Genomic DNA, 27,674 nt, shown 5'->3' on the forward strand with positions numbered 1-27,674 from the left:
ACCCCCGAGAAAATCCCGCGGGGGTCCTGGGAGCCGGGCTTGTCCCCGGGGGGGGACGGCTGAGGGAGGAGCGAGCCGCCGGGCCAGGCCCCTTCCCTCCCGGCTGAAAGCAGGGCGTGGGGCCACCGGGGGCCCGGGGTTAATTCCCACTTTCCCCGTGTTTAACCTCAAAGCTTGAGCAACCCGTGCAAGAAAAAACGGTGTCAGGGGATGCACAGCGTGTGCAGGAGCGCACGCCCCGACCCCGGGCCGGGCAAGGCCTGGGGCAAAGCAAGGAAACCCGACTGTCCCCCACGGCCAAGCATCCCGGGTCTTCCGTGCCCCCAAGGCACAAAGATAAGGGGTCCAAAAGCAATTCTCTGAAGGTATTTTCTACAAACCACCTTTAAGCCGATCACTGCGGCATTTATTGCAGCCCTTGCCCCACCCGCTGCACGAATCCCCCTTATTTCTTGGTAAACAGGGTGGCAAGTTTACCCTGACCCCACCTTGGGGCTGGCCGTGGCTCCTGGCACCATCTGCAAGCCTTGGCACGGTGTGACAGCACCTCCAGGATCCCCCCCGGCCCCGGGGCGCAGCGTGGGCTGCTGCTGTCCCCTGTCCCCACGCTCAGGGCCCCGTCCCCCCGGGACAGGGGTGTCCTGCAGCTCACCCCTCCAGAGCACCCCACGCACGCCCCCACACTCCTGTACAAAGCCAAGGCCCGCGCAAAACTTCTTCCTCGCAGCAAGTCTGTTCGGTGAATTTTTTTCCCTCTTGCAAACATCCTCGCGCTTTGACCACCTTCCCCTTGGCAAAACCCTTTCTGCACCCTCGCAAACCCGTTTCCCCAGTGTTCCTGCAAGCCTTCCCTTGCAGCCCTTACACCCTGCGGCCTGATCCCCGCCCCCCCCAATCCAGGCAACCTTTCCTCTTGCAAACCTTTCTCTGCTCGCTTGCAATACGCTTTCCCCCCTACGAGCTTCCAGGCGCTGCCTTCGCACCCCCCTCCCCTTCCTTCTCCTTTGCTGCCTTAAAAAAAACCCCAAACCCTTTTTCTCCGTCGCAAACCTTTCCCTCAGCCCGGCGGCACCGCTCTCCCGCCCCAGCCCCGTCCCTATCCGGGCTCCCGGCAGCGCTGTCCCCGCCCCGCAGCGCCTGCGCCCAGCGCCGCTTCCTGGTGGCGGCGGGGCCGGGCCGGTACCGGGGCGATGGCGGGGCCGGGGCCGGGGCTGGTGCTGGTGCTGGCGGGGCTGTGGGCGCGGGGGGCGGCGGGCGGGGAGGTGGTGGCGGGGCGTCCCGGGGCGCTGGAGGAGGAGATCGTGTCGGAGAAGGCGGCGGAGGAGAGCCACCGGCAGGACAGCGCCAACCTGCTCGTCTTCATCCTGCTGCTCACCCTCACCATCCTCACCATCTGGCTCTTCAAGCACCGCCGCGCCCGCTTCCTCCACGAGACCGGCCTCGCCATGATCTACGGTGAGGGGCGCCGGCACCCCCACGCACGGACACCCCCCCCCCCCCCCGCACCCACACACCACCCTCCGTGGGAAGCCCGTGCGGCGCAAGTGCCGCCCACCCTGCCCCGAGCACTGGGAGCCCCAGCCAAACCAGTCCGCGCTCTGCGCTGGGCCAACTGGAGCGCCTGGGTTGGCGCCCGGCCGCCCGCTTTCATGGCACCACCAGTGGGGACCATTATCCCCCCGTTCCCCTCTTTGGTGGCTCCTTGCCGAGGGGCTACGACAGGGCTCGTTTCGTGGACATCCCCGTGGGCGAAGGGGTGCGGGGATCCGGGGGGGACATGCCGCATCCCCTCCCAGATGCAGCTGGATGCTCCAGTCTCGCTGGGACAGCCGGGCTGCGTGCCCCGGCCTGGCTCACCCTGTGTTGCTGGAGGGAGCGTTGGTTGTTTTCCAAACCTTGGATATCGAGGACTCTCCGAAACCTCTGTCAGTGGGGAACTGGTTGGGTTTTCCCAGGCGGCCTCGCAGGGTGGCTGCAGCACAGGTGAAACTGGTGGGGTCGGGGGCTACCACATGCCAAGTGGCCTCGAAACCATGTCACTGAGCACCGGCAAGTCCCACTGACCTGCTCCAGGGTTGAGAGCGAAGACTTAGGGCAGCATAGATATGGCTCTGCACAGGCCAGAAGCCTTGCATCCCGCAGACTGGGACCAGAGGTTGTGTTTCCACCCTATGTTTAGAGCGCCTGAATTTCCAGTAGCTGTCCGAGAAGAGTGGAGAGGCCATTTGGGGAGATGCTCCCACCCTTTGCCATGCGCAGGGACCCGCAGGGCCAGCAGCCTTACGTCCTGCTGCTCGGGGACCTCTGCGCACGAGCTCCTACTTTTGGGGTTCCTCTTCCCGCTGGGACAGGGCCTCTCGCTGAGATGCCCCACATGTGTTCCTTCAAGAAGCAGAGCGAGGCCATGGGTTGGGGGAGCAGGTCCGTAGTCGGTTGGATTGTGATTTACTGAGGTGACGTGGCCTTGCGAAGTGGCCTGAACCATTGTATGGAGATGCCATACGTGGCTCTGCCTGGGTCATCTACCATGACTTGGAGTTCAGCCAAAGCAGGACTGGGGGTTGTGCTGGGGGAGTGATTAACACGGCCATAGATCCACATCTAGACAAGATTCGTTGAGTTTAGAATTAAAAAGGTATCTCCTGCTGAGTGTTGTGGTTAAAGTCTCTTCTCTGTGCTGTCCTTGCCCTTGCTGGTTGTGGGTGATGTGTGACCAAGCTTGGTCAGAGCAGCAACATGGCCGAGTTCCTTGCCCAGCAGAAAGCTTTGCTCTGGAGGTTGTGACTTGACCCGTTTGGGCCGTTGGCTTTTGTGATCCTAAATTTCAGTTAACTGGAAGTGTCCTTTCAAACGAAGGGGTGGAGACACTTGTGTCAGCCCAGAGGCACAAAATACTGGCCTGTGCCTTTTCAGATTCCTGCAAGTCACCGCTGAGGTGGGTGAAGGCATTGCTGGCCTCCTGCCTGGGGCAGGAGTGGTCACCTCCCTGGGACGGGAGCTGGAGCACATGCTTCCATCACGGAAGGTCTTCCTTCTGCTGCCCTGAAGCTCGCTGACACACGGACTTTGTGTTTCTTTTGTGCTATCAAACTTGCCCTTAACCTTGTTCTTCTCCTGGAGTTTTCTTCTTCTTGGTCCTCTGTTCTCCCTGACCCACCGGAGTGCTCCCCTTGTTCTCAGAGGATGACCCAGGTCATTTCAGTCTCCTGCCGATCCATAAAACGCATCTTTTCTGTCTGCTCTTTTGCAGACTGTGCTTAGAGAACTGTTGGTGAAATTGGTAACATCACCCATCTGGTCATGCAGAAAATCCCGAGTTTTTCCCTGCTATCAAGGCTTTAGGCACTTGCTTCTCAGGTTGTGGCAGCCACCATAGGAAAAGGGATGTGTAATTTCCCAACGAGTGGTGAGATGCTGTTGTTTTACAGTGATGACTTAGAAGCTGCAGGGAGCAAAGCAGGTACCGCTTCTGCTTTGCTGTCCCCAGCCCCCTGCGATGCTTTCAGCCCTGGGGAAGTCTGCTGAAAATGTGGAAGTGCTGCAACAGGCAGGTTGCAGAACAGACCCTGAAATCTGGGCAAGAGAAGCAATTTGTAAAAGCTTGTCTTTTTCTAATTAAAAAAACCCCGACAACTAAGTCAAATAAAACTTTTGCATACAGCTCTTCTTGCCAAAATACATCAGAGTTTCCTTGGTGTCTGTTTTTACTGTAAGTTATAAGCTTTTGCTGCGGGTGGATTTATATCTTACAAATCACACTGTCAGCTCAGAGTTGATGTTCAAGAGCTGGACAGAAGCTGGAGTCATTCCATGGTAATAGACAATAGGAGTTTAGTAGCCCCTAAGCTTCATTTCAGCGTTTAAAATGAGGATCCCGCATCTGAGGTACTCAACATTTAGGATGATTAATTGAACAATCTTGTTTCAGTTCTTCTCGCGGTCTAATGGTGGATGTGGCAGGAGCTTCTCTAGAAGTTTAGTTTCCTTGTACATGTTCCCACTTGGCCCCCGGATTGCATATGTCTAAATTGCTTGTTGTCGGGATGTCTTCAGTTGCTCGCTACATTTTCCTTTCCTTTTGGTGTCCAGATTAATGCTCGCCTGGGGATCCTGTGTGCTTCCATTGTTGTTAAGTGCCTGGATGGTAATATATTAGTCTTCATTTAAAACCTTACCTCGGAAATGTTCAACAGCACTGAAAAAAAAAAAAAAAAGCCCATGGGCTTTTGTTCTTTTTAATGAAGTTGAGTGAAATGCAATGAAAATAATCTCTTGCACTTTGCATAAAAGAACTCAATTAATTTACCAGCTTTGCCTTTAGCTTCTCTACTCCTTGCAGCTTTTGGCTGGCAGCTTCCTTGGTGTCAGGTTCTGTCCGCTCTGCTCCCTCCCAGGGCTCAGTTTTGTTAAGTGTTTGGCTGCAAAAGCATGTCGATACTGGCAGAGCAGCTCATGGGTTGCTGCTAGGATGGCCCTTCGAGTGCCAAGAGAGTTTGAACCATTTCCTAAGAGACCAGCAGAACGAGGAGGACCTACACGGTCCCCTGGGCTTGGTCCAGGTAGCCTGAGCCCAGGCCTGGGTTTGGTGTCTGAGAAGACTTGGCATTGGAGTCAGGTTTATCCCAAGTGCCTCCAGTGAGCATTGTTAGGTGGGGAGGGTTGATTAGAGATCCAGTGTTGGGCAGGAGGGGTGGTGCTGGGGTCATCTTAGTGTTGGCAGAATAGGTGGTTTTAAGCAGAGCAGCAGCATGCTTTCCCTGTAAGTACCTCTGATGGTGTCTCTGTGTCGGGAGCCACTGGCAGGATGCTGGCTGGTTCACACCCGGTGCCCACGAGCCCTTTGTGCAGATGTGTGTTTGCACGTGGGTGTCTTTTCCCACCCTGGTCCAGAGAGCTCTGGGAGCCTCCCAGGCAGTGTGTTACAGGGCAAGATAAAATGTCTGATTTTGGGAGCCCCAAGCGCAGTGGTTCTTGACAGATATTGTAAGTTTATCTGTCCCTTTTCCCTTTTCCCATTCCTGGCCGGAGTGGGAATTCGGCTGTGGCCAGAGCACGGCCGGCATGCAGGGCTGGGAACAGCTGCCTGGGTAAGCGAGACGGCGAGGATGAGCAGGGAGCTATCAGATGTAGTGCTGCTTTGGGACGGGGATTAAGAGCGGAGAGGTGGGTGAGCCAGAATCCCTTCTGAATTCCCAGCAGCAACGTCTGTTCATCTGTTTGTCCTACCTTCCACCTGCAGGGCCTCTCATCTCAAAGTGCTGAGATTAGGGCATTAAAGGGGTCACTGGGTGGGTTTCCGTTTGAGGAAAGGCAGGCAGCTGCTGCTGGAGGTTTTGGACTCCTGCTTGAAGCTCTAAAATCAACTTTTTTTTTTTTTTTAAAAGTCTTTTTAAAAACCACCCCAGGTAGCTCTGGAGGGCTGCAGAGCGCAGTGTACCTGGTGTTGTCTGCTCTGTGAGAGTGGAGAAGCAGTTGCAAATGAGCTCTCCAGTCTGGCTTTTCTCCCTTTCATTTGAATTTTCACTGTAACTGTTTAAAGCTGCTTAATAGTCATAAGCAGATGTAAATAACCCTTTGAAGCTCGCTTTATTGCAGTGAAGAGTTTTGGTTGTCTCCCATGGTACCTTGGGGGTCATCATCTTCTGGGTGAAAAGAAACCTGGGTGTTTTGTCCTGATGCTGTGGTGCCATGCACCCCACCCCTCCAGCTCATGTAAATACGTGCTGTGGCATCTCAATGTTCTTGACATCCTTGTCTTCATTTCCATATTTTTATTTCTGGAGCACTGGAACATCAGGGAACAAAGAGGCTAGCAGAAAAGTAAGCAAAAGGATTCCTCTTTGGTGTTCCCTGTTCGTGATGCTGGTGTAAAAGCAGCTCTCAGATGCTCTGCACAGTGTGACATTCCCTGAAGCATCTCTCTTGCTGGAGCTGACCATGCCTGGCTGTGCACCGGGAGACCTTTTCTGTTACCGTTGGGGTGATTCTGCATCATGGTGCAGTGCAGGATAAAGCCCAAAGCATGTGGTGAGCACATGGTTGACTGTGCATGGCTTAAAAGCATCAGTAGCTTTGCAAGAGCAGCTTAGCTGTGCTGCAGGAGTGCTGTATTAGACCAGGGTCTGGGTTTTGGGTGCAACCTCCTGGGTCTGTCAGCCTGGTCCCTGAGATGAGCCGTCTGTGTCACCAGTGTGACAGGTTAGCAGCGGTGAGTCTCTGCTTGCAGCTGATTCTTCTGCCTCTGCTCATGGCCTGGATGTGTGCTGGGGTGGCCCTGCTGTGCATGACATCCTCTGGGGTGCAAGGTGGGAGCTCTTCTTTTGGCCGTTGGCAAAATGAGCAAATCTTGTCCTGGAAAACTGCTGTCAAGGGAAGAGAAGGCAAAAAACAGGCAGTAGATTGGAAACTGGCTGCAGGGGATGCTGAAAGTGCTGGGGCCCCACAATCTCTTGCCCAGTCATGGCAGTGCTCCTGCCCAGGCTCTGCTCCCATGAGATGGCGGCGGAGAGTTTGGTGTTCCCTTTGGTCAGGCTTGTGCCCTGCCTGTAGGAAAGCACAGAGCAAGATCTTAATTAAGGCAACAGTAAAGAAGCGGGAGCATCCTGGAAGGCAAATGGAGAAGCCTTCCGAGTGTTGCGGTCTCTGTTTAGTTCCCATGTGTCTGAAAGCTTTTCATAAATGTGTGGTTCAGAGATGGGGTTAAGATCCAGGATTTCTGTGGCGGCTTAGCGCTGCCTTAATCGAGGAGTTTCCAAACCCTTTTGTGCTGAAGGCTACGTGGAAAGGTGTCTTGTGGGACATTCCTCCTCCCCAGCCTGCAGATGTCAAAAAGCTCTGCCAGGAGAGCACTCAGCGCACCGTGCGGGTGAGAAGGAGCTGGAGGAACCTCTGTTGTGCGAATGCCGTTTATCTGGATGCGAGGCCTCAGTACGCAGCTCATCAGCTGTGCTGCAAATGAAAAGTGCCATATAAATTGCTGACTTGCAAATTAACCCCACCATACTCCTGCGCAGCAGCTGAGCCGGAGGCAGCGTTGGCTCGCGGGGCTGCCCTGGGGCTGCCGCTCGTGGTGCAGAGCTGAGGCTTGCAGGGGGCGACTGGGTGGGCGACCTGGAAAGCAAAACTTCCACGTTTTTTATAAAATGGGGATTGCTGCTGTGTGAAGTGAAAGATCCCCAGGGCAGGAGAAGGCTGTACGGTGCTGCAGCCTCTTATGAAGGCTGCTCACTGTCCTCAAAGCATTCATGGTGGTTGCTTCGTATCTTTTTTAATTCCCTGCAAAAATGAAAGGTTTAATGTAGTGGCAAAATGTGATGCTGTCAGGTTTCCGGGTGCAGCGTGCATAGTTGGGGCACATGTGGGCAGTGCCTTGCCCAGGTCCCCAGCTGTGTGCCAGCAATGCCAAGGTGCTCGCCCTAAGAAAATCGGTGTGCCCTCGGTGTTGGATGTTTGCTGCACTAGAACGAGGGTCTGACTGATTGCTGGGTAATTAAAAGCCTTCAAGACCAGTCCGTGGCTGGTGTTAGAAAGTCTGCGTGAGCATGGAGTGTTTGCATGGCTCATGGCAGGACACGGATGGTTTAATATCACACGGGCAATTATTTAGATGGTGACTGTGCTCAGCAGCTGAGCAGAGGGTCAGGATCCTGGTGTGCCTGATGCTGCATCCATGCTCAAAGAGATCGTCCTGGGAGTTTGCTGTGGCTCGTCTCACCATATCCCTCCCCAGGGGTCCTGGTCGGTGTGGTCCTGCGCTACGGCATCCACGTCCCCAGCGACGTCAACAACGTGACACTGAGCTGCCAAGTGCAGACCAGTCCCGCCACGCTGCTGGTGAACGTCAGTGGAAAGTACTATGAGTACACCCTGAAGGGAGAGATCAGCGCCCAGGAGCTCAATAATGTCCAGGATAATGAGATGCTAAGAAAGGTAAGAGAGTCGGTGACTGGAGAGGTGAGCGATGCTCCCTACTCCCTCCATGGGGACAGGTCCTGTATCTGCTGGATACAGGACCAGTGATTTTATTTTCTTTTTTAACTTTGGTTAGATTGTGATAAGCTATAAATTATGAGTTGAACGCAATGTAATGAAACTCTGGTTTTAGCAGATCTTAATTTAAGCTGTTTAGACTCTGGACTTGTGTCCAGAAGACCCCAGACACATCCTCAGTGTTGGCCCCACAACATTGCATCTGGCGGGGGTACAGTGTTTCCTCCATATATTTTATATGACATTGTTATTTGTGTTTTCTCTTGCAAAGTCTTAACAAACGGTTTTATTGTTGGTTTTTTTTTTTTTTCCTTAACAGGTGACTTTTGATCCTGAAGTATTTTTCAACATCTTGCTTCCTCCAATTATATTTTATGCAGGCTACAGCTTGAAAAGGGTACGTGCCTTTACATTGCCTACATTTTTAGTTCCTCTGCCTCCAGAGCATTTTTAATACTTGAGAGTGCTTTAACGCTTGCTCAGCAGGCCAAGGCTGTGGAGCTGAGTATGGTTTTCCCTAGTACATCTGGGATTGTAGGAAGCAGGGCTGAGAGTGCCCGGGTCAGTCTCATCCATCCCTCTGCCCCAGGAAGGGTCAGCGACTTCAACCATTTCCAGCACAGGTTTGTGCAGGCGTTTTTGAGTTCAGCTGGGCCATTTCAGCCATCCTTGCTTTCAAAACACATAGGAGGGTGGGAGGGTTTTAGAAAGCAGCAGCTCTCTGAAATGCTGACTTGGAAGGAGAGGAAAACGATCCTGTTTAGCTTGCAGGAGAAGGAAGGAGGAATGCTGCTGGGTTAGGAAATCAGTTCTCGGGACTTGGAACAGCACCTTATTAAATACACGGGTACAAGAAAATGATATGTTCATGTTTATTAATGCTGCATTAACAACTCCTGGTCTGGCAGTGTACATGGTTGTGCTGGGCACCATTCAGCTGTGCTTGTCCAGCTCGTGGTGTCTGAGCTAGGTCCAAGTTGCTACAGACACAGTGTGGGTGCCTGTGCAGGCTTGAAATAAATTGTTAGCAAAATATAACATTTTATTTTCCTCCTCCTTCTAGAGACACTTCTTCAGAAACTTGGGATCCATCCTAGCATACGCTTTTCTTGGCACTGCAATTTCCTGCCTGGTGATCGGGTGAGTAGCTGGAGCCAGTCTGGCTCTTCTGCAGGGGTCTGAGCCATGCTTGGAGGCAGTGCCCTGAGCCTGGCCTTGCGGCCACTAATCCCAGCCCCGAAAGATCACACAGGCTCTCCGCTACCACTGCTCGGCAGCGGCAAATAATACTCTTTACTGTCCAAACTTTCGCTATGTGGACAGGGTGATTGCTGTCTAATTGCATAGTGCTTTCTCAGCATCCCATACTGAGTGTTTATATACATGGCAGGAAAAGTTTCACACTTCTCTGAAGATTGTCTTGAAAAAACAGGCAGTGACTTCAAGCTGTTGAAAGCACAGCCCTAACAAGCATGAGACACAAGAGCAGAGGGCAGGATTGTAAAGGCATGTCCTGTCCTTACTTGCTAGAAGCAGGTGCCTAGCCAGTACAGATTGTGTTTCAAATTATTTATCCCTCTGCGCAGAGGGAGCTAGATGATTCCTGCTCTGAATAGTAGCACGCAGGCTGGCGTAGGGTGTTTTCCACTGGAGAGTCCAGTGGATTCACACAAACTCAGCATCTGCATTATCTGTTCCTCGCTGAAAGTTTCGGCCCTTTCAAAGTCAGACCAAGGTCATCCCACTGAAATATGTTAATGTGAAATACTGCAAAGCGATCACAAGACCCCACAAGCCTGGCTGCTGCTTTTCTTCAGCCATGTTATGCTCATGGAGGAGTTTCGGTCCTGGTTCCTCAGCAACACTGTGTGTGTAGTCTGGTGTGGTGGGTGCTTTGGTGTGTGTGTGGTCCTGGGGTTGCACCAGGCTCAGCTCACGCAGTACAGTTCTTTGGTGTTCCTGCATTTGGATGACTTTAGGGGTTAATCTGGCAAATTCAGGGGAATCGAGCCCATTTGAATGTCATTTTCATTCACTGCAGAGATGAGTAATTGCCTCTTCTAATCACCAGCTCTGTTGTGTATGGCTGTGTGGCGCTGATGAAAGTCACTGGGCAGCTCGGGGGAGACTTCTACTTCACTGACTGCCTCCTGTTCGGTGCCATTGTATCAGCTACTGACCCAGGTATGTTAGATGGTTATTTTCCCCCTCATTTTACCTATTTGATCTGTTTCGAGTTGTGGTGAAGAAGGGAAGAAAGTCTGAACCCTGTGGAAATTCTCTTTCTGAATTTTGGAGTTTATTTGCAACATTTCTAGAGGCCAGATTTGTCTCCATACCTTTTTATTTCCTTCCAGTTACATGTAATATACCTTCCAGACTTCTGTTTCCTATATCTTTGTTTGCAGTGAAGTCCTAGCAGTCTCTTTCTTGACTTTGCTGGCTTTTGGGCAAGATCCACAGTGTTTCTGCCCTCCTATGCTAACAGCTGATGCAGAACAAGATGTGTAATGTGGGGAGGGTTCAGCTGATAGTTTAGCTGATTTCCTTCCACTTCCATGTGATTGGGAATTTGGAAGGTGCTAATCTAATTGAAAGTTGATCTTAACAAGCAGTACTGAGGACAGTAGTGATAGCTTGGTCTGCTGAAGCACTTTGTAAATCAAAACTATGAAAAACATGCCTTGTCCAACTGAATTTCACTTCGTTCACGATTACTTTTACACGGTAGCTGTTCATTTGCACGCTCCAGCTTCACCTGAAAACACAGGACCACAGAAGGGCTTCTCCTTCCTCCTGCCCTTTGCTGAATAGAGCTTGAATTTCTTCCTTTGCAGCCTGGCTGCTACATTTGAGACCAGTGTAGTGGGACTGGGGGTTGACAGCATTGCCCCCCACTCCTGACATTACAGTAGCTTTGGGGGATATTTTAAAATGCAGATATTGGTCAGTTTTGCATGGAAGGGAGAGACTGCATGCCTAGATAAGCCAAGTCTTCCGCCCTTTTGAAACAAATGCCACTGGCTGTTGTTTCCAGATGAATTGGGACTTTTACCTGTTCATCTTAAAAATGAGTCATTTCTGTTTTCAAAGGCAAAGTGAGGAGCATTGTATGTATGTGCATATATGCAAGAATAGCCCTGCAGAACCCTGGCAGTAGCCACACCTGTCTGCCACGTGGAGATGCGAGATGTGCATTCCCCATCAGTTTTTAATAATTAATTTTTTATGTTTCCCTAAGATTTGCCAGGTATTGGTGTGGCTATTACTGCTGGTATTTTTATTTTAAAAAAACCAACCCAAACTTAAAAAATAAGGTAAAATGATTTCCCAGCTTCTCCGAACGTGTGTTGGGGGTGTGTGCGTTCAGGCCACCAGTTCATTTAGTGGGGAGTTGTTCCCATGTGGCTGTGAGGTCGGGCATCCTCCCCGTAACTTTGCTGGGGTGTCGACGTCGAGATGGGGGCACATTTTCAAAGCAGGGAAGCGCCTCACAGACACGATGGCAGTGTGGTAGATCTGATGGCAGATGGGCAGAGGCCAGGCAAGGGCCATAAGTAGAAGTAACGCTCAGAAATGCTGCGGGCAAGCTGTCGGTGTCGTGTCTCTTCTTCTTTAAAATAGGAACAAGAAGATTTCACAGGTAAAAATGGAGCATTTTCCTGTGCATAAATGGGTTAAAGCCCCTTCAGTGTGGACAGATGAGTCCCTGAATGCTGTTTTAAAGGACTTTCACAGAAGTTGATTGGAATTAGCTCAGCCCTGCGCAGCAGACGCAGCTGTGCACAATGCACCATGTGTTACATCTCGCTTGCTTTAGATGTTGTGATGTTTTTGCAAGGCTGATATACAAAACCTGCTCCATTTTCATTATCTTCTTGGAGCCACTGGATTGTGGAAGGGCTTGAGGGTACTCTGATCCCTGCCATGTGGCCATAAATCACAAGAAACCCCCACTCAGGGTTTGAGCTGATGCCTGGCTCTTTCCAGATAGGTCTGAAATGTTAACACATCTGTGCTGGCACTTCACTGTGTTGAATCTGAGGATTCTCTCAGAGTATTAGGGAAGGAAGGAAAAGACAGACATTGTCCTGGACAAGTCTGCATCCTCCTGGCCTGCAGGTGGAGGAAGGGTCTGCCTGATTCTCTGAGCTAGCGGCAGCCCAAAAGCCGGGTGGCTCGTGTCAGCATGGTACCGTGGTCCAGCCCATGAGCTCAGACCCTCAGGAAGCTCGGAGCAGAGTTTGCTCAAGTCTGCCCACTAAAGACACAATAGACCTAATGCCTAGGATGTGTGTTAGGAAAAGGAGGAGGAGGGAAATGCTAAAGCAAATCCAAATCTGAAAGGGCAGAATGAAGGGAGCATGGAGGGTAGCTGGTACTATCGCAGCAGAATGGCACAGATGTGCAGGAAGGCAGCTTTCTAAAAAGGGCTGTTTTGTCTTTGATTACACCGAAATAATGGCACCTTTTTAAATGTCTCTCTATTTTTCTATTTGTCAGTGACTGTTCTTGCCATATTCCATGAACTCCAGGTTGATGTTGAGCTGTATGCCCTTCTCTTTGGCGAAAGCGTCCTCAATGATGCCGTTGCCATAGTGCTGTCTTCGTAAGTGTGATCTGTTTTTATTTTTAATTGTTATGTATGTTACATGTCAGGTGTTGAGGGGAGCCACTCGGTCATGCTCCTGTAAAATAGAATTATTGAAGTTTGCAAGAGCAGATTTCCATATTAAGGGTCCCCAAAAGGTGTAGTGACCTTCTGATACATCTCCTCATCGCAGACCACAGCTTAGGGTTGCAGGTTGTCCAACTTCCCCCTGCATGATGGATAGTTTTGTTTTGCTTTCACGGCCAGTTGACCCAGCCAGAAGGAAGTTTTTATGTCCCTGTGAAATGGGAAAAGCATCGTGTCTGCTTTTCAGCCACAGAATCCACTGAAACCCCTTGCTGATGGCTTTGCTTCTACCTGTCTTCCTTCCCATCCACAAATACCTGCTTTTGTTTAGGTGGAAATAGCTAGTAAAACAGCTGTTTCCTTTCTCTCCCCACTTTCCATGCATCAAGAAGATGGTATTTCTTAGAGCCAGAGTTAATACCCTGGACTGAACACATGGGAGACTTGCTGGCTTTCTAAATAATGTTTTATATTCTTTAATATTTTATGTCTTCTGCACATAAGACATATTTTATCTGCGTTTTCACTGTGTTGTCATCACTGGAATTTGTTTGGAAATATATAATATCTGCAATGGTGACAGGTTAACGTATAGTAAGACTAACACAGAAAATGTTTCTGGAATACTTGTCACTCCAGCGTGCTGGTTGTGTGGGTTTTACTGGGGTGGAGGCAGCAAGTAACATATTGTGAGCTGTGTATCGCCACCCGCATGAGTTGTATTTACTGAATTGGATGTTTCTGTTGAGGTTTCTGGAACTGTTTGTATCGCTCACTCTGGTTTTTATGCTGGATGTGTCACCGCTGGTGCAAGAGTAAATGCTGCACAGCCAGGTCATGTTTAAGAAGTGATCCTGAGTGTGGAAGAGACTGGGTCTTCCAGCCTGTGCTGGGAGGTTCTGGGTGGTAGTGGGTGGGTTCAGCATCAGGGTAAGGAAATTTGTGGTGGATCTCCGCACACGTAGGTGACTGCACCATGCGTGGCAATTTGCCTCTTGTACTGCTTTAGTACCAGCTTTGTAGCTGTTGCTGATTTCCTGCCTTCCTCTTTCCACAAGCTGAGTTCAATCCACCCCCCTCCCTGAAATAAGATAATTTCCACCAAAACAGCAGCTCTGAGCTGCAGTCAGCAGCTATTTTGCTGCAAGGTTTTTGTGCAGAGCGGCCGAGCAGCATGCTGACTTCTCAAGGGCTTCTCAGCAGTTAACCTGTACCCATTTTAAAGCTTGCCATGATCTGTTTTTGCCATCACCATAAGCAGCGTAAGGCAGCCCCGGTCAGCATGGCGGGTATCGGTTGGTGCAGGTGTCTCAAGGACAGCCTCGATTTACCTGGACACAACCACACCTTGGGTGCTAAGAGGAGGTGAAGGCCGCTTGCTCCAGGGAGGAGAGTTCCTCCAAGAGCAGTCCAGAGCTCCTGTTTATGGTTCCCCTTTTTTAAATTTAGTTTGGCATTTCCCTGTTTCACAGAAGAGGCATAGTGGGGGAACCGCATGGGGATGGTTCTGCTCCTGCAAGCAGAAAACCTGCTCCCCAGTTAGGGGGTGCAAGGGTGAGTTGGGAAGATGAGGCATTGGGGGGTTTCTGGGTGGGCAGGCTGTGTTGATGGAGGAGCTGCTGCCGGGGTAACAGCTGGTGGTGGGTGCTGCTGTGTCCCAGGGGTGAAGGGGGGCTCCAGCCACAGCTGGATGGGTGTGTGGGTTCGGTGATTGCCCCGAGAAGCACCATCAGCTCCTTGCACGTGGTGAAAGTGAGTGCTGCGGACACTATCCCCGTGCTGGGAGAGGACGAGGATCTGGGGACTGGTGCTTCCCCAGGCTGGGACTCCTCCACGGTTTCTACCAGTAGCTCTGTGCCCCCGAGGCTCCTCTCCTCCCTGCTTTCAGTCCTGGATGAAAGTCTGTTCCTGGGCTTGGGGAGCAGGATCTGTACCTTTCTGTTCCTGCCTCGTGCTGGCCTGGCCTGGCCTGGTGTGGCAGCAGGGAACCGGTTGCAGGATGAAGAGGAATTAAATCCAGAACCAAAAGCCAGTGGGCAGCAAGGTGCTGGGGCTGCGGTTCAGGAGCAGGGGGGTAAATGCAGTGACAGGGTCTCTGCCTGCTTCTTCCAAAGGGAGGTTTCACAGGGATGAATGAATGCCATGATGAGCCCCATGGGCAGGGACAGGGGAGATAAAGCACACAGAGGGCAGCTGGCAATAATATCTTATTAATGATGCAAAAAGCAAAACCAGAAGGAAAACTGTAATGGGTTAAAATGCAAAACTGACATCCAAACAGTTGGTTATGAAGGGGAAATGAAACCAGTCTGGATTTAGAAAAAAAAAAACCCAAACCCCAAACCCCAGAATAAGAACATGTTGGAGAATGGGAAGTATAAGGTGAGATTGACAAATAAATGAAATCACAGGGAGAAATCTGTGGCTTGCAGTGTAAAAAACAATGCAGAAGAATGAAACGTATTAAGAAGTTTAGCAAGGGAAGTGATCCGTGACTTGTTGGAAAGGGGAGGATTGTCAGTCGTGTTGCAGAAAAATGTTGATGTGTAGTTAGGGGAGAAAGCTGCAGGATGTGTGCACGAGGCAGTAATTTTCTGTTCCAGCATAACTCAGGAGGTTAAACAGCAAACGTTTAAAGTTCACATCCAAGAGTTTTAACAGAGTCAGCCAAGGGATTGCTAACTAGGAAGTTAATGTTTTCGGTAAGTTTACTCAAAGGACGTGATGTAAAGAGTTGATAAATGGGATTTAGGAGATGGATAAGGGCCCCTGTTGAATCTCAGCCTTTCCAAGTGAAACAGTGGAACAGCTGATCAGGAGTTAGGAGGTAACAGATTAAGAGGGGGATCAATGCAGCAGACCTATTTGCCATCTCGTCACAAAGGTCTGCTGAAGTCTGGTGGATAAGATAATAGCATTGCTGTTGTGAGCTGTCACTGTGCCGTTTGTCTTGCTACCCTGCGATATTTCACTTCAGAACTTGGAGCAGTGCAAAATAAATGTAGTGCATGTGAAGTGCGGTAAAATGGCATAACTTACAGTTCTCCAGGGGATATTCACATCAGCCGCCTCTGTGGAGTCGACGGAGAAATGTAGACTTCCCACTTGAATGCTTTGTGTGGTCCCAGAGGGCCTGACTTTATAGAGAGCTGATACCAAACCCCCAAAATACCATCATAAATGATGGACTGTTGCCTAGCAAATGTATTTGCAGGAGATCATGCAAGAGACGGGCTTTGGTTCGCTGCTCTCTAACATCTAGAAGGACCAAATGCAGAGCCCTGCCTCGGAGGGGTGGCTGACCTGTAGAAAGCCGGCCGGGAGTGCAGGGGATCCCAAACTCCCCGTGACAGGGTGGGCATGCTGTGGTTGCATGCTGTGAACACAGAGGGATGGCAGTGTGGGACTCGGGTTTTGTCTCCCTGAGTTCCCAGGCTCGGTGTTTGCAGCGGTCGTAGCACTTTGCAAAGCTCACGTAGCACTGTGGATGTGCCTCTCCCTCCAGACTAAGGAGTGTTTTGTTCTTGTGTGTGCTTTTCCTCCCTCTTTCAGTTCAATTGTTGCCTACCAGCCGGCGGGTGACAACAGCCACACGTTTGATGTCACAGCGATGTTCAAGTCCATTGGGATCTTCCTGGGGATATTCAGTGGATCTTTTGCAATGGGAGCAGCTACTGGAGTAGTGACAGCTTTAATATCCTTTTTGTTGTTTTTTTCCAAGTGTTTGCATAACAGCTTCTTATTTTTGCTGCGCTGCATCTCACTCAGATGCAGTGTTTCATGATTTTTTGCCTAAATTAGTGCAAGGCGGTGCCATAGCCTTTTTAGAGGCAGGCTGTGTAGTGTTGCTGTGATACACAACTGGATTCAATATGCTCTTAGCCTACAGTTTCTCTCCAAATTGTCCTTAACCATCTGCAACGTCACCAAGTTCACCAAACTTCGGGAGTTCCCGTTGCTGGAGACCGGCTTGTTCTTCTTGATGTCCTGGAGCACGTTCCTGCTGGCCGAAGCGTGTGGCTTTACAGGCAAGCTCCAGCACAGCCCTGCGTCTGGGACGGAGATCTGCAGGGATGATGGGGCTATTGACTTTTGCTTCTCTCAGTATCGATTACAGCTGGGGGTCTCCCTCTGCTTTCAGAAGTCTAATTATTCTGGGTTCTGGGGTTATTGCATCAAGTCCCTTACACTATTGGGGTGCAGCTCAGCTCCCTTTTCATGATCAGGAGTCTAATGTGATGCTCTGCTCCCCAGGTGTGGTGGCCGTACTCTTCTGTGGGATCACGCAGGCCCATTATACCTATAACAACTTATCTACAGAGTCCCAACACAGAACTAAGCAGGTGAGAGCTCCTCAGCACCCTCAGCCTCTCTGAATTTCAAGTTCAATATTTTTTCCTTCCATCTAGCCAGAATTAGGTGCATCTCTCTTTCTACAGATGGATTTTACTAGGGTTGCTTCTGCAGAAGTATTTATTGCATGATGGATGGTCTAACATGTTTTTCTTGTTAAATCTATGTCATGTCTAACTCGCTTTTAATTTGTTTTTCTCTTTCAGTTGTTTGAGCTTCTGAATTTCTTGGCAGAAAACTTCATCTTCTCCTACATGGGACTTGCACTGTTCACCTTCCAGAACCACGTCTTTAACCCTACCTTCGTGGTGGGGGCTTTCGTATCCTTTGGAGCCCATTTTATAAGACAGAAAAAGAAAGGCAGAGGTGCCTTATTCCCAGTTTGTGTTCTTCATTTAAATGTGTGGGTTTTTTTTCAGCCAGTCTAGCTTTATTTTTAAAAGGGGATTTCTCCCATGTAGTAGTGCCTTCGCTGGTTATTTTAAGAAGATGGAGATTCTTTTCCCAGCTTTTCTGGGTTTTTTCTTCCTCCTGTTTAGTCTTCTTTTGTAGGCATTTGAATCAGCTGCTGCAGGGACTTGGTGTTCGATGTGAACATGGTGTCGAAGCTCCAGGCTTCGTCACGTGGCAGAGTGGCACCAGGAGTGGCTTTGCAAATGGGCACCGCCTGGTATAGCCGTTTATTTCCTCTTTTCTCTGCTATTCCACTTGGTTAACCCTGAAAAAAGCTTTTTTTGGTTAAATAGCACAGTTAAAGCTACAGTAGATGCCTCTGAATGATGTCATGAGAAAAGATTTCCCCTTCTGCAGGCTGATGCTAACAGAAACAAGCTATTGGCCCTGGTATGTCTCAGAAAAACAAGGATTTTGAAGGAATTTTTTTCATATCACAGGGAAGCCAGTTCAGATGTGCAGAATTATTTTCACCCTTTGCCTGCACTGAAGCAAGTTTATAATGATAAATAAAACGTTATCTTTGGTGGTGCTGGCGCATGGGTTTGCAGCAGGGTCTGCTGAATTTCCCCAACGAGCTTTTGCAGGGCTGCAGTGGCGTAAAGGGAGTGAAAAGCAGGGAAATGCCGTTTGGGTGGTTAGATTGAAATTTTGTGCTGTGCCTCTTCAGTAGGAACTGGCTAACTCACTGATGAAATAGCTCATTCATGAGAGAGATCATGAAATACGTCTCTTATGCAAATTCATGATGTTCAGGAAAGAACATAAAAGCTGGAAGCATTTTCCGTATTATTCAAGGCTGCGCTGAATACTGGCTCCAAGATTATTTTTGCCATCTGGGTGCTGGTATTAAAAGACACAGCTTCAAAGATAAAAGCAATATGAAGGGGCTGGTGATTCTTGTATCTCACAGGCTATGAAAACAGAAAGAGTATTAGATTTATTTTTTTTTTCCCTTCTCAACTGCTGCTGCTTTCATTTTGCTGAATAATCTTTGGGAGCGGGACTTGGCTTAAAGCTTCAAACCCAGCTGTGAAGTGTGGCATGCCGGGGAATGTCAGAGGGGTTGTGGTAGCTGTGATAACTTGAGCTTCGCAGAGGACAAATATTTCTTGGGGTGGAAAACGGACCTGGCAGGGGAGAGCATACAGTGGGAAACGGTGGTTTTTCTCCTCTCACTTGTCTAACCTGCCCTCTCATCATTTCTCTTGTTTATTTGTGCTTGTCTCTGTATGACATTTCTGAATTGCAATGTGTACTTTGCTTAGGTGAGGCAGTAGCATGCTCTTCCGACACTGCTGTAGCACTCAGAGCTGGGTTATTATCTTTGCATCCAGAGGACTGGCGTTTCTGAGGCTCCCCAGCGTTTCCATCAGGCAACAGAAATTGGCTCTCCCTCCAGAGGTGGGATGCGATGGGAGACCTAGGAAGAGCAATTTCCTTAATGTGTGCAAATACAGCTTGCTATCTTCCTAGGAAGAGCTGCCAATATTTACCCACTGTCATTTTTACTGAATTTGGGGAGAAGAAATAAGATCGGAACAAATTTACAGCATATGATGATGTTTGCTGGTACGTTATTGCATCCTTGCCTTTGACCATGTGGCCCCATCTGCAATTCCTTGCCCCCAAGCACCTGGAAATATTCCTTATTTAACTGTAAATCTCTCACGGGCAATATCTGGAGGGGAGGCTGGGCAGGAAAGGGCTCCCTTAGGCCCGGTGGTGTGAATGCCTTTGTTTTGAGATGTAGGAATGAGCTCCTCCCGCCCTCGCTGCTTGAGTGCACAGCATGGGGCAGGAGGAGGGTTTGCTTTTCTGGGCTGGGAAAGAGTGATAACCCAGGCTTTCACAGCGTACACGGTGAAATCATCACTGTTAAAGCACTGTGGCCTCCTCCAGTGGTGGATGTCCCATCAGAGGGACAGGACTGCACGTGAGGCAGTGCCATGTAAACCCTGGGTGAGGAAGCCTGCGGTGGGGGTGGCTGCCTGTGCCATGGGCTAACACAGCTCCTCCGCTGCCCCTTCCCCGGCAGGGCTGCGAGGAGCCATGGCCTTCGCCTTGGCCATCCGCGACACGGCCACGTATGCCCGGCAGATGATGTTCAGCACAACGCTCCTCATCGTCTTCTTTACGGTGTGGGTTTTCGGTGGGGGCACCACGGCCATGCTGTCCTGCCTGAATATCCGGTGAGTGTGGCGTGCCTGAGGCTCTCAGGGGACAGTGCGTCCTCTCCCTCACCCCGCTTTTACATCCCCGGTGGTCGGCTTTAAGAGATGAAAGTAAGATCGCATCCTTCCCCCCCGGACCGCGGCACGTACCCACCTGGCATTGCCTGTGCTAACCCACTGCTCGTTTTCTCCTCCACAGAGTCGGCGTGGACGCAGATCAGGAGAACGTGGTGAGTGCGGTGCCACTGGGCAGCCTCTGTAGAGAAATTTGCACTGTGCTCATCGGTGCAGGGGTTACAGCGAGACCCTGTGAATGCCCGTGTGTGCTCCGCTCCCTCCCAGCTGTAGGAGGGTTTGTAGCTCCTCTGGTGAAAGAGTTTGCAGTCAGTGGGAGTCATGGGCTTTCTGTGCTCTCTGTGGTTTTAACAAGACTTGCTTTTATTCAGTTGGAAAGAAGGGCATAGAAGTAATGCTGGACTGCAGTCCACAGTACTGCTGCGATAGATTTGGTCTCTCCCTCGCTGGGTCTGAAATAAACACCAAAATGTGTATGACAAAGAGGCTTTCTGCCTCATCCCAGTGTTCAGGGCAGTACAGAAACACCATTTACTGACTCATTTTATGTAGCATCTTCTGTCCTGCTTTTACCCATGGGTACCCTCAACCTCTCCTTTGCCCCCATGTTTCCTGTGGTAGTTATGTGGCAGCCCAGGAACCACCGACCATGCTGAAATAAATGCTGGAGCCCTGCAGCATCAGGATTTTTCCTGCCTGGTAGCCCCGAGCTGTCTCTCTGCATCTGCAGCCCTGTCATGCTGTGGCTGTGGCTCTACTCGATTTCAGTGTGGGTTCTGCACCTTGGAGATTCATTTTATTCAGACCCATTTATTTGGGTGTTCTCCTCCTGGACGGAAAGTGTCAAATGCTAAAGGCAGCCCAGAGCCATAAATCTGAAAGCCATATTTCTGTGAAATATGTAATGGTATTCATATTCCCCTCCAAACAGTTTTATATTTTTTCTCCTACTAAAAGGAAGCCAGGAATCCCCATAACACATGATTATTTGCATACAAAAATCTCAGGCGAGATTTGACAGAAGTTGGACCTGTCAGTCACTATTAAATGTGATGTCTGGATGGAGTTGCTGGCTCCAAGGCACTTAAAACCTTGGGACCAGAAACTGGAAGGCTCTAGCAGAAAAATGGTCGCTCTGTGCTTTGATACCACCTCTCTAAGGCTGTTGTACGCTGCTAAATGCAGAGCGCAGTGCTGGAAGCACCTTCAGCCTGTCATGTGAACGTCCTTATACTTGCTGCAACCCAAAGGTTTCTTCTGAAGAGGCAGTGGGGAGGTGTCTGTCTTCCTACATCCCCCTGGGGCCTCCCGGCCCTGAGGAAGGTCTTGGCATGTTGCCCTGCTGCTGTTTAATATTTTGCTCTCCCACAGGGCATCCCAGAGAGTGAGAGGAGGAGTACGAAGGCAGAAAGCGCCTGGCTCTTCCGCATGTGGTACAACTTCGATCACAAGTATCCTTGAATGGCGGTCGGCGTGTGTGATGCCAAATCCCGTCTGCCCGAGCAACTCCGTTGACCCGGAGTGTGACTCACTCCCTGCTTGGCAAACGAACCAGCGTTTGCTTTCCTGTCACACTGCTGATTTTTGATTTGCACCTCCTCGTGTCTGTGGCTGCAAGAAATGACTGTTTCCACCCACCATTAACTGGGAATGCAGCAGTAGCTCAGTTCAGAGCTGGGCTCGCCAAGGCTGTAAGCCCAGGGGGTCCTCGATCCCTGTGGCAGGTGGGCAGGAAGGGCAGGGGGTCTTCTCGTCTGTAGCCCTCTTGGTAGATCTGTGCCTCTCCTCCCTTGCAAATGCTTTGCCATGAATTAGCAGGGGAGTGATCTGCCAGGCTGAGGCACAGGATGATGGGACAAGTGATGCTGCTAAGCCTTTTCTTACCGGGACTGTGTCCTGGTCCACTCATGTCCCTCTGTGTTTGGTTGCATTCATGTTACTCATCCCTATAATTTTTGTGCTTCCAGGGACTTGTGGCTCTTTCCTTTCTGTGATTTCCTTGAGACACTGGGTCCTTTGCCACTGCCTCCGCATCCTACCCCTTGACTTACCGACATCGCCCTGTTCCTCTTTCTTCCTTAACTCTCTCTGTAGCTATCTAAAGCCTCTGCTGACACACAGCGGTCCTCCACTGACGACCACGCTCCCGGGGTGCTGTGGACCTATTGCCCGGTGCCTGACGAGTCCACAGGCATACGAAGTGAGTCCCTCAGTGCCCCTTCTGTCATGGTGTTGGTAGAGTTTGATGTGTTTACGTTTCTATGTAGCTTTTGGATGCTGTTCTGCAGCATCAAGCTGGGAGCCTGGGGGGAGATCAGATGCTGGGGCTGATGGAGGAGCTAATTTCTGTGAGCATTTGCTTATCCAGCTGACTGGTCATGAAGGTATTCGTGGTGTATTGATGGTGGTTCCTCAGTGACTGGCTCAGTGAAGCTGTCACAGCTGTCCTGCCCCAGGCCTAGCTGGGAGGACACACAATTTCCCTATCCCCTGCTTTCTTCCAGCCTTGCAGCTGAGCCATCCTGCAGCCCCTGCAACCAAAAAGGTTGCCAACATCTGAACCGGGGCTGATTTCCTCCTGAAACAGTAAAGAGCCCTTGTTTGAGTTGTCCAGAGGGGCAGGGAGAGAACAAGCAGCTTTGGAGAGCCTGTAGGCAGCGACCTCTTCCACCATCACTGAAGAGCCTGTGTGCACCCGCGCTCTTTGAGGTGCTGGGTTTGCTGGTCAGGTTGGGCCTGCCGTGGCTCTGCGGGTGGCTGGTGCTGGCACGGCGCTCTGGCAGGGCCGCAGCACTCAGGGCATTGCCGTGCCAGGAGCCCCTTGCAGTGGCAGCTCTCCGTGGCGGGAGCTTTCTTTCCCTGACCGCAAAGTTATCAGCATCAAGTTCCCTGCACAAAACAGAGATGGCTCTGATGGGTCGGCAGTGTGATTCCTGTGGTCGTGGATATTTTAGTGCAGTCAAAGCCACTCAAAACTGCATTCCCCATGTATCTGCTTGTGGCATCAGAAAGAAGAGCCGACAGAGCCTTTTTAGGCACTTTGCAGAGAAGTTAGTGCATTGTGTGAGTCTCCTGGGCTTGGAGCTGTGTGTGTAGCACATCTGGTTATGGTCATGGTGCAGGAGAGTCTGAGATTTGGTGCCTTTATCTGGTTGTTCACCACCACTACGCGACTGCAGACATAGCTATTCAGGAAGAGTTAAACAGCACTTTTCCTCCTGTTTGTTGCCCAGAATCAAGAGCAGCTGAAGGATGATGACTCCGACCTCATTTTGAATGATGGGGACATCAGTCTGACCTACGGGGATTCCACCGTCAACACTGACTCCGTTGCATCCAGCGGCACGTCGCGGCGGTTCGTGGGAAACAGCTCTGAAGACGCGCTCGATCGGGAGCTTGCTTTTGGGGACCATGAACTCGTAATCCGGGGAACGCGCCTGGTCCTTCCCATGGACGATTCGGAGCCACCATCAAATGTCCTGGATAACGCAAGACATGGTCCAGCATAAGGTTGCTCGATTTAATTGACAGTAATATTTGCATATATGATCAAGAAATATGTACTACCTAAAGTCTAATGCATGTCTCAAAATGTCTAAGCTGTATAAATATTATTTATATGGTGTCAGAAGAATATAAATATTCTCTGCCAAGCACTTGTAAAGAACAAGCTGCAAATTTAAGTTAAAAACTGTGTTGACTGCACTGTGTAGGGTGGAACTGTTTTAGCGTAAGAGTCTTTTGCACACAGTGAGCTTCTTTAATGTGTGATTTGACGAAGGGTTTAGTTCCCAGTGGGGTTAGTAAAGAAGCTGACTCCCTGTTCATCCTTTGAGCCTGGGAGAGGAGGGTAGGGAGGTGCTGGCAAGCAGTGGAAATCGCTTTCTATTCAGATGAGGATTGGGGTTTTTTTTTTGGTCTCTGGTCTTTGGATAGTCACGTTTGAAATATCAGCGAAAAATCTGCCCGCAGACCCTCTCGCCAGGCAGTGGCCGGTGATAAACTTGTTCACTTTGTGGGAACCTGAGCTGGGACATGGAGTCTTTCTGCTTTTTAGTGACCCTCTGCCCAAGCCCAAGGCAGGCACCGGCCTAAGCTGATAGCAAGGACTGCGGGTGTCTGGCTGCTCAGCTGGGAGCAGGAGGGAGGGATGGTTTGTGTCTGTAGTCATGTTTAGGAGAAGGAGGTGATCCCACAGAAACTACACCAGGCGTGCACAGATTTTAGGGCTGAGTCCATCTTTCAGCTGTGGCTCAAGCAGCTTTCTAGAACCAGCCATCAAATCCTCAATTGGCAACTAAATTTCACGTTTGGGAAGCGACCGTGTCTTTGTGCGAGCGAATCTCTTCTCCGGCAGTCACAGATGTAGCTAAGATGTGCAGAGCTACCGCAGCTGCACGCAGGGCCGTGGAGCCCGGCCAACCTCGAATACAAGCTTTACAGCTACAGATTGACACGGTACCTCCGGACCTCTCCAGAGGTACTGAGCATCTAGGTGGTACTGAAGGGGAGTTTTCTGTCCGTCCTCCTGTATAGTCAAAAATCATTGCACTTTGTTTAATAACTCAGCATGCTGTGTGTCTGTAATCCCCACCCCATCTCTCTCGTGTCTCTTACCATTTAATGAGAAATGTTTGCGAGTTAATTTTTTTTTTTTAATTTTTATTTTTATTTTTCAAGGAAGAGCACAGAACAATTTGCGATTTCACACTAGTGTTAAAGGATTTACTCTGTAGTTATGGGAATAGCTAAAGGTGCAGTGAAATTGTTAACCCTGACATCCTTCTTTTTCTCCTGAAAAGGGGAAATCACAGAAATTTACTGTATGTTATTTTATTGTCTATTTTAGCTGCAGTTTTGCTATACAAACCTTTCAGGGTTACCGGTGCACTACAGGCTCATTCTGGAGTTAACCCTCTCCAGGGGGCTTAAACAGAGGTGTTTAAAAAGAGACTATATGAAAAAGAGCCAGGTGAGTCTGAGCACTCACAGCTCCCATTAGCTTTCCTTGGAACAAACTCTGCAACTCTCAGGATCAGACCCTGAGACCTCAGAGCAGTTTCCCCACGGCTGTTTTCCTCAGCACCACCTGAAAGTTGGAGGAGACAGGAAATACTGAGATTTTGAGTGTATATGTACATTTGAGAAAATAAATTTAAATTTTTTTTTTTCATTTTCTCAGGTCTAAGTAACATTGCCTTAAATTTACGGATGTGAAACTAATTATTTTGGCAGTTTATCCCCAAGAAAATGCTTTCTTTTTCCTTCTGAACAAAATGTATAAGTGTTGCCATAGGGCTCCTCTAGAAGGGGGGTAACGCTCTGTTTATTTTTAGATAGGGCATCTTCCTTGCACCGGTAAATGGCAGTCTCGCTGTTAACGTAGCTGTTGGATTAGCGCTAGCCTCTTTGTTTCCTGCTATGCAGGAATTCCATAAAGTGTGCGTTTTATATGATGTCTGTAACTTAACTTCATGTGTTTAAAAAGAAAAAAAAAGTAAAAAAAAAAAAAATAGGTACCCGTTGACTTTAGGTTTACTGCATCACTTCTACATCCCATTTTTTGTTTGTTTTGCCTTTCTGAAGAGGTATGATAAATAACTACCTTTTGTTTTTTCCTGTATAATCTGACTATGAATTCAATTTACAAAGCTGGCGTTGGTGCAGCCGGAGGTGCAGAACAGTTCTGCTCCCTGTGAAAGCCTGTGGTCCCATCGGCAGGCCCCGTGCACCCGCGCAGCGTAAGGGCAGCGCAGGGCTCCCTCCCAGGCAGTGCCCAGCTGAGGTGCAGATTTGCAGCAGTGCGCTGCGAGATGGCCACAGCATAACGTTTTACCCTCGCCTTGGTAGCATTCCTCTCTTTCTCTGACCCTTTGACTTCAATAATGTATCCACTCTCTTGAAGCTTGCCAACAGATTACCATAAGCTTCAGCTTTTGACACCAGTGACAGTTCAGTTAGTACATTAAAAAAAAGAAGTTAACGGATTATGATTTTGTGGGTTACCTGTGAACTCTTATGATCCATACATAGTATAACCAGGACTGTTCTAAATAGTCTTGGTAAATGAATGAATCTAAGCTGAAATTCAGGAGTGATTTAATAAATGACTCAGATTAATCCTCAGCTGATTATTTTCTTTGTCCTGCTGCAACAGAGAATACACGAGTGCCTGGTTTCCAGATGCAGAGCCCTGATGGCTTGCATGCTGCAGATGAAGGTAAGGGTACCTTGGAGAATCAGGCCCTGAGACCTTTTGCCAAATAGATAAGACAGCCCCGAGGGGGCAGTTTACAGCTCCCATGAAGATTTAGAGAAGGTGCCCTTCTGTAAATTGAATTTTCATGGTTTTTGCACATGAAAAAGCATTGTAGGTAAAGTTATGATTTGTACTAGTACTGTCGATTTGTGTGGTAATGGCATTAACTCCGTAGTTGTGGTGTTTGTGCAGCTGATCTGTGATAGCTGATGATCACTATTGGACCTTCTGTTTACACTGACTAAATCCTTTACTGTTGCATTGTACTGTGAAAGAAGGATTATGGGCCTATAAAGATTTTTTTTTTTTCCCCTGGAATTGTGTGTACCGTTTCATTAATTCACACGGAAATAAATCTGTAGCAAAGTGACAAAGTGCTGCTTGACCTTCTCAGACCAGTTTGTTCATGGCCTTTGGCCAGCGGGTAAGGCAGCAGCCACGGTTGCAGATGCTGAACCCCGTGGACTGGAGCGCAGCCGGGATGGGGTGCACGCTCCTGCCTTCACCCCAGCTCCTGAGACTCAGCCCAGCCCTGGGGCCGTCCTCTCCTGCAGGAACAGGCGCTGGGGAGCGGAGAGACGCTGATGTCTGCTAAAAGCTGCTGCAGCTCCTGGGCTCCTTCACGAACAGCGAAACCCAGCTGGGGTAGCGCTGCTCACTCACACACATCCTGGGGCGGTGGGTGGACCTGCGTGAGAGGCATTGCTACAGGGCCTTTGCAAAATCGAGGCTCCTGAGCTTTCCTGGGTTTTTATGTCTCGTGATTTTGTTGAATTTGCAGTTGGGCTCATGGCAACTGCCCTGCTGTCCTTCAGAGGCGGTTCTGCCCTCCCTCTCCAGTCTGTACCCTTTTTTTGGTGCTATGGGCTGTTGGAGCAGCTGAAGAGGTTTGTTGTTCAAATGCTTTACAATCCTTCAATATAGAGGGCATCTCGGAAACTTCAGGAATTTGGTTTTGAGAGTTTTGATTCACAAAGGACAACCTTCATCTTTGAAATTGTATAAAAATACATTCTTTATAGCTCTGTATCGCTGCAGGAGGATAGCCCCTGAAACCTAGTTAAACACACTTGTCTCCCATCTGTAGCAGCGGACAGTCAAGGGGACATCTGTTCTGCTTGCTGAGTGGGGCAGTGAGGCCTGAACTCTCAGGCTGGGCTTTGCCAAAGCTTTGACTGTAGCTCACAAAAGTACCGTGATTCTGCAAGTGAGAAGGGCTTGTCCAGTGTCACACTGGTCATGGGTGCCCTGTGCTACTGGAAGTTACAGGAGCAGGACAGGAGACAACGGTGTTTATTTTCTTCCTATGAAATTATGCTAACTCCACCGTGCAACTCTCACACCTCAAAATCCTGACAATCAGAATAAACACCGCTAATCCTGCTGTACGCATGCCATCCAGCAACTAAAACAATAGTTTAGCAATTGAACAAATGCCTTTTGGCAGCTCTTTACCCTCCCAAACCCTCAAAAGAAGTGCAGCCACACCCCTTACAAATGGATTGCGTTGTTGAAATAGGGTATGATTCAGGCCCCCAGGCTCACCATTGGTGAGGGCTATCTCCAGTGCCCAAAACGTAGCTGGGACCAGCCACCGTGCATCTACCCTCCCCAGTGCACGTGGCTGCAGGCAAGCATCCTCTGGGACAGGCTTGTCGTGCCAGGAATTGACATATGGTTTTAGCCCTGCAAA

The 27,674-nt window shown here is 49.7% G+C and overlaps 1 protein-coding gene across 1 annotated transcript; it reads left to right on the forward strand.

The window, feature by feature from the left end:
- The first annotated feature begins 1,175 nt into the window (after positions 1-1,175).
- On the forward strand, positions 1,176-26,358 carry SLC9A6 (solute carrier family 9 member A6). Its single transcript, XM_074834720.1, has 16 exons — positions 1,176-1,455; positions 7,730-7,929; positions 8,309-8,386; positions 9,053-9,129; positions 10,061-10,173; positions 12,493-12,598; positions 16,220-16,366; positions 16,595-16,695; positions 16,922-17,010; positions 17,227-17,340; positions 18,934-19,045; positions 19,512-19,665; positions 19,847-19,877; positions 21,094-21,173; positions 21,817-21,922; positions 22,956-26,358. The coding sequence occupies exons 1-16, from the start codon at positions 1,191-1,193 to the stop codon at positions 23,229-23,231; spliced, it is 2,049 nt and encodes a 682-aa protein (XP_074690821.1). The 5' UTR covers positions 1,176-1,190; the 3' UTR covers positions 23,232-26,358.
- The last annotated feature ends 1,316 nt before the right edge of the window (positions 26,359-27,674 follow it).

Source organism: Strix aluco, chromosome 10 (assembly GCF_031877795.1).
Source record: "Strix aluco isolate bStrAlu1 chromosome 10, bStrAlu1.hap1, whole genome shotgun sequence".
NCBI classification, from domain to species: Eukaryota; Metazoa; Chordata; class Aves; order Strigiformes; family Strigidae; genus Strix; species Strix aluco.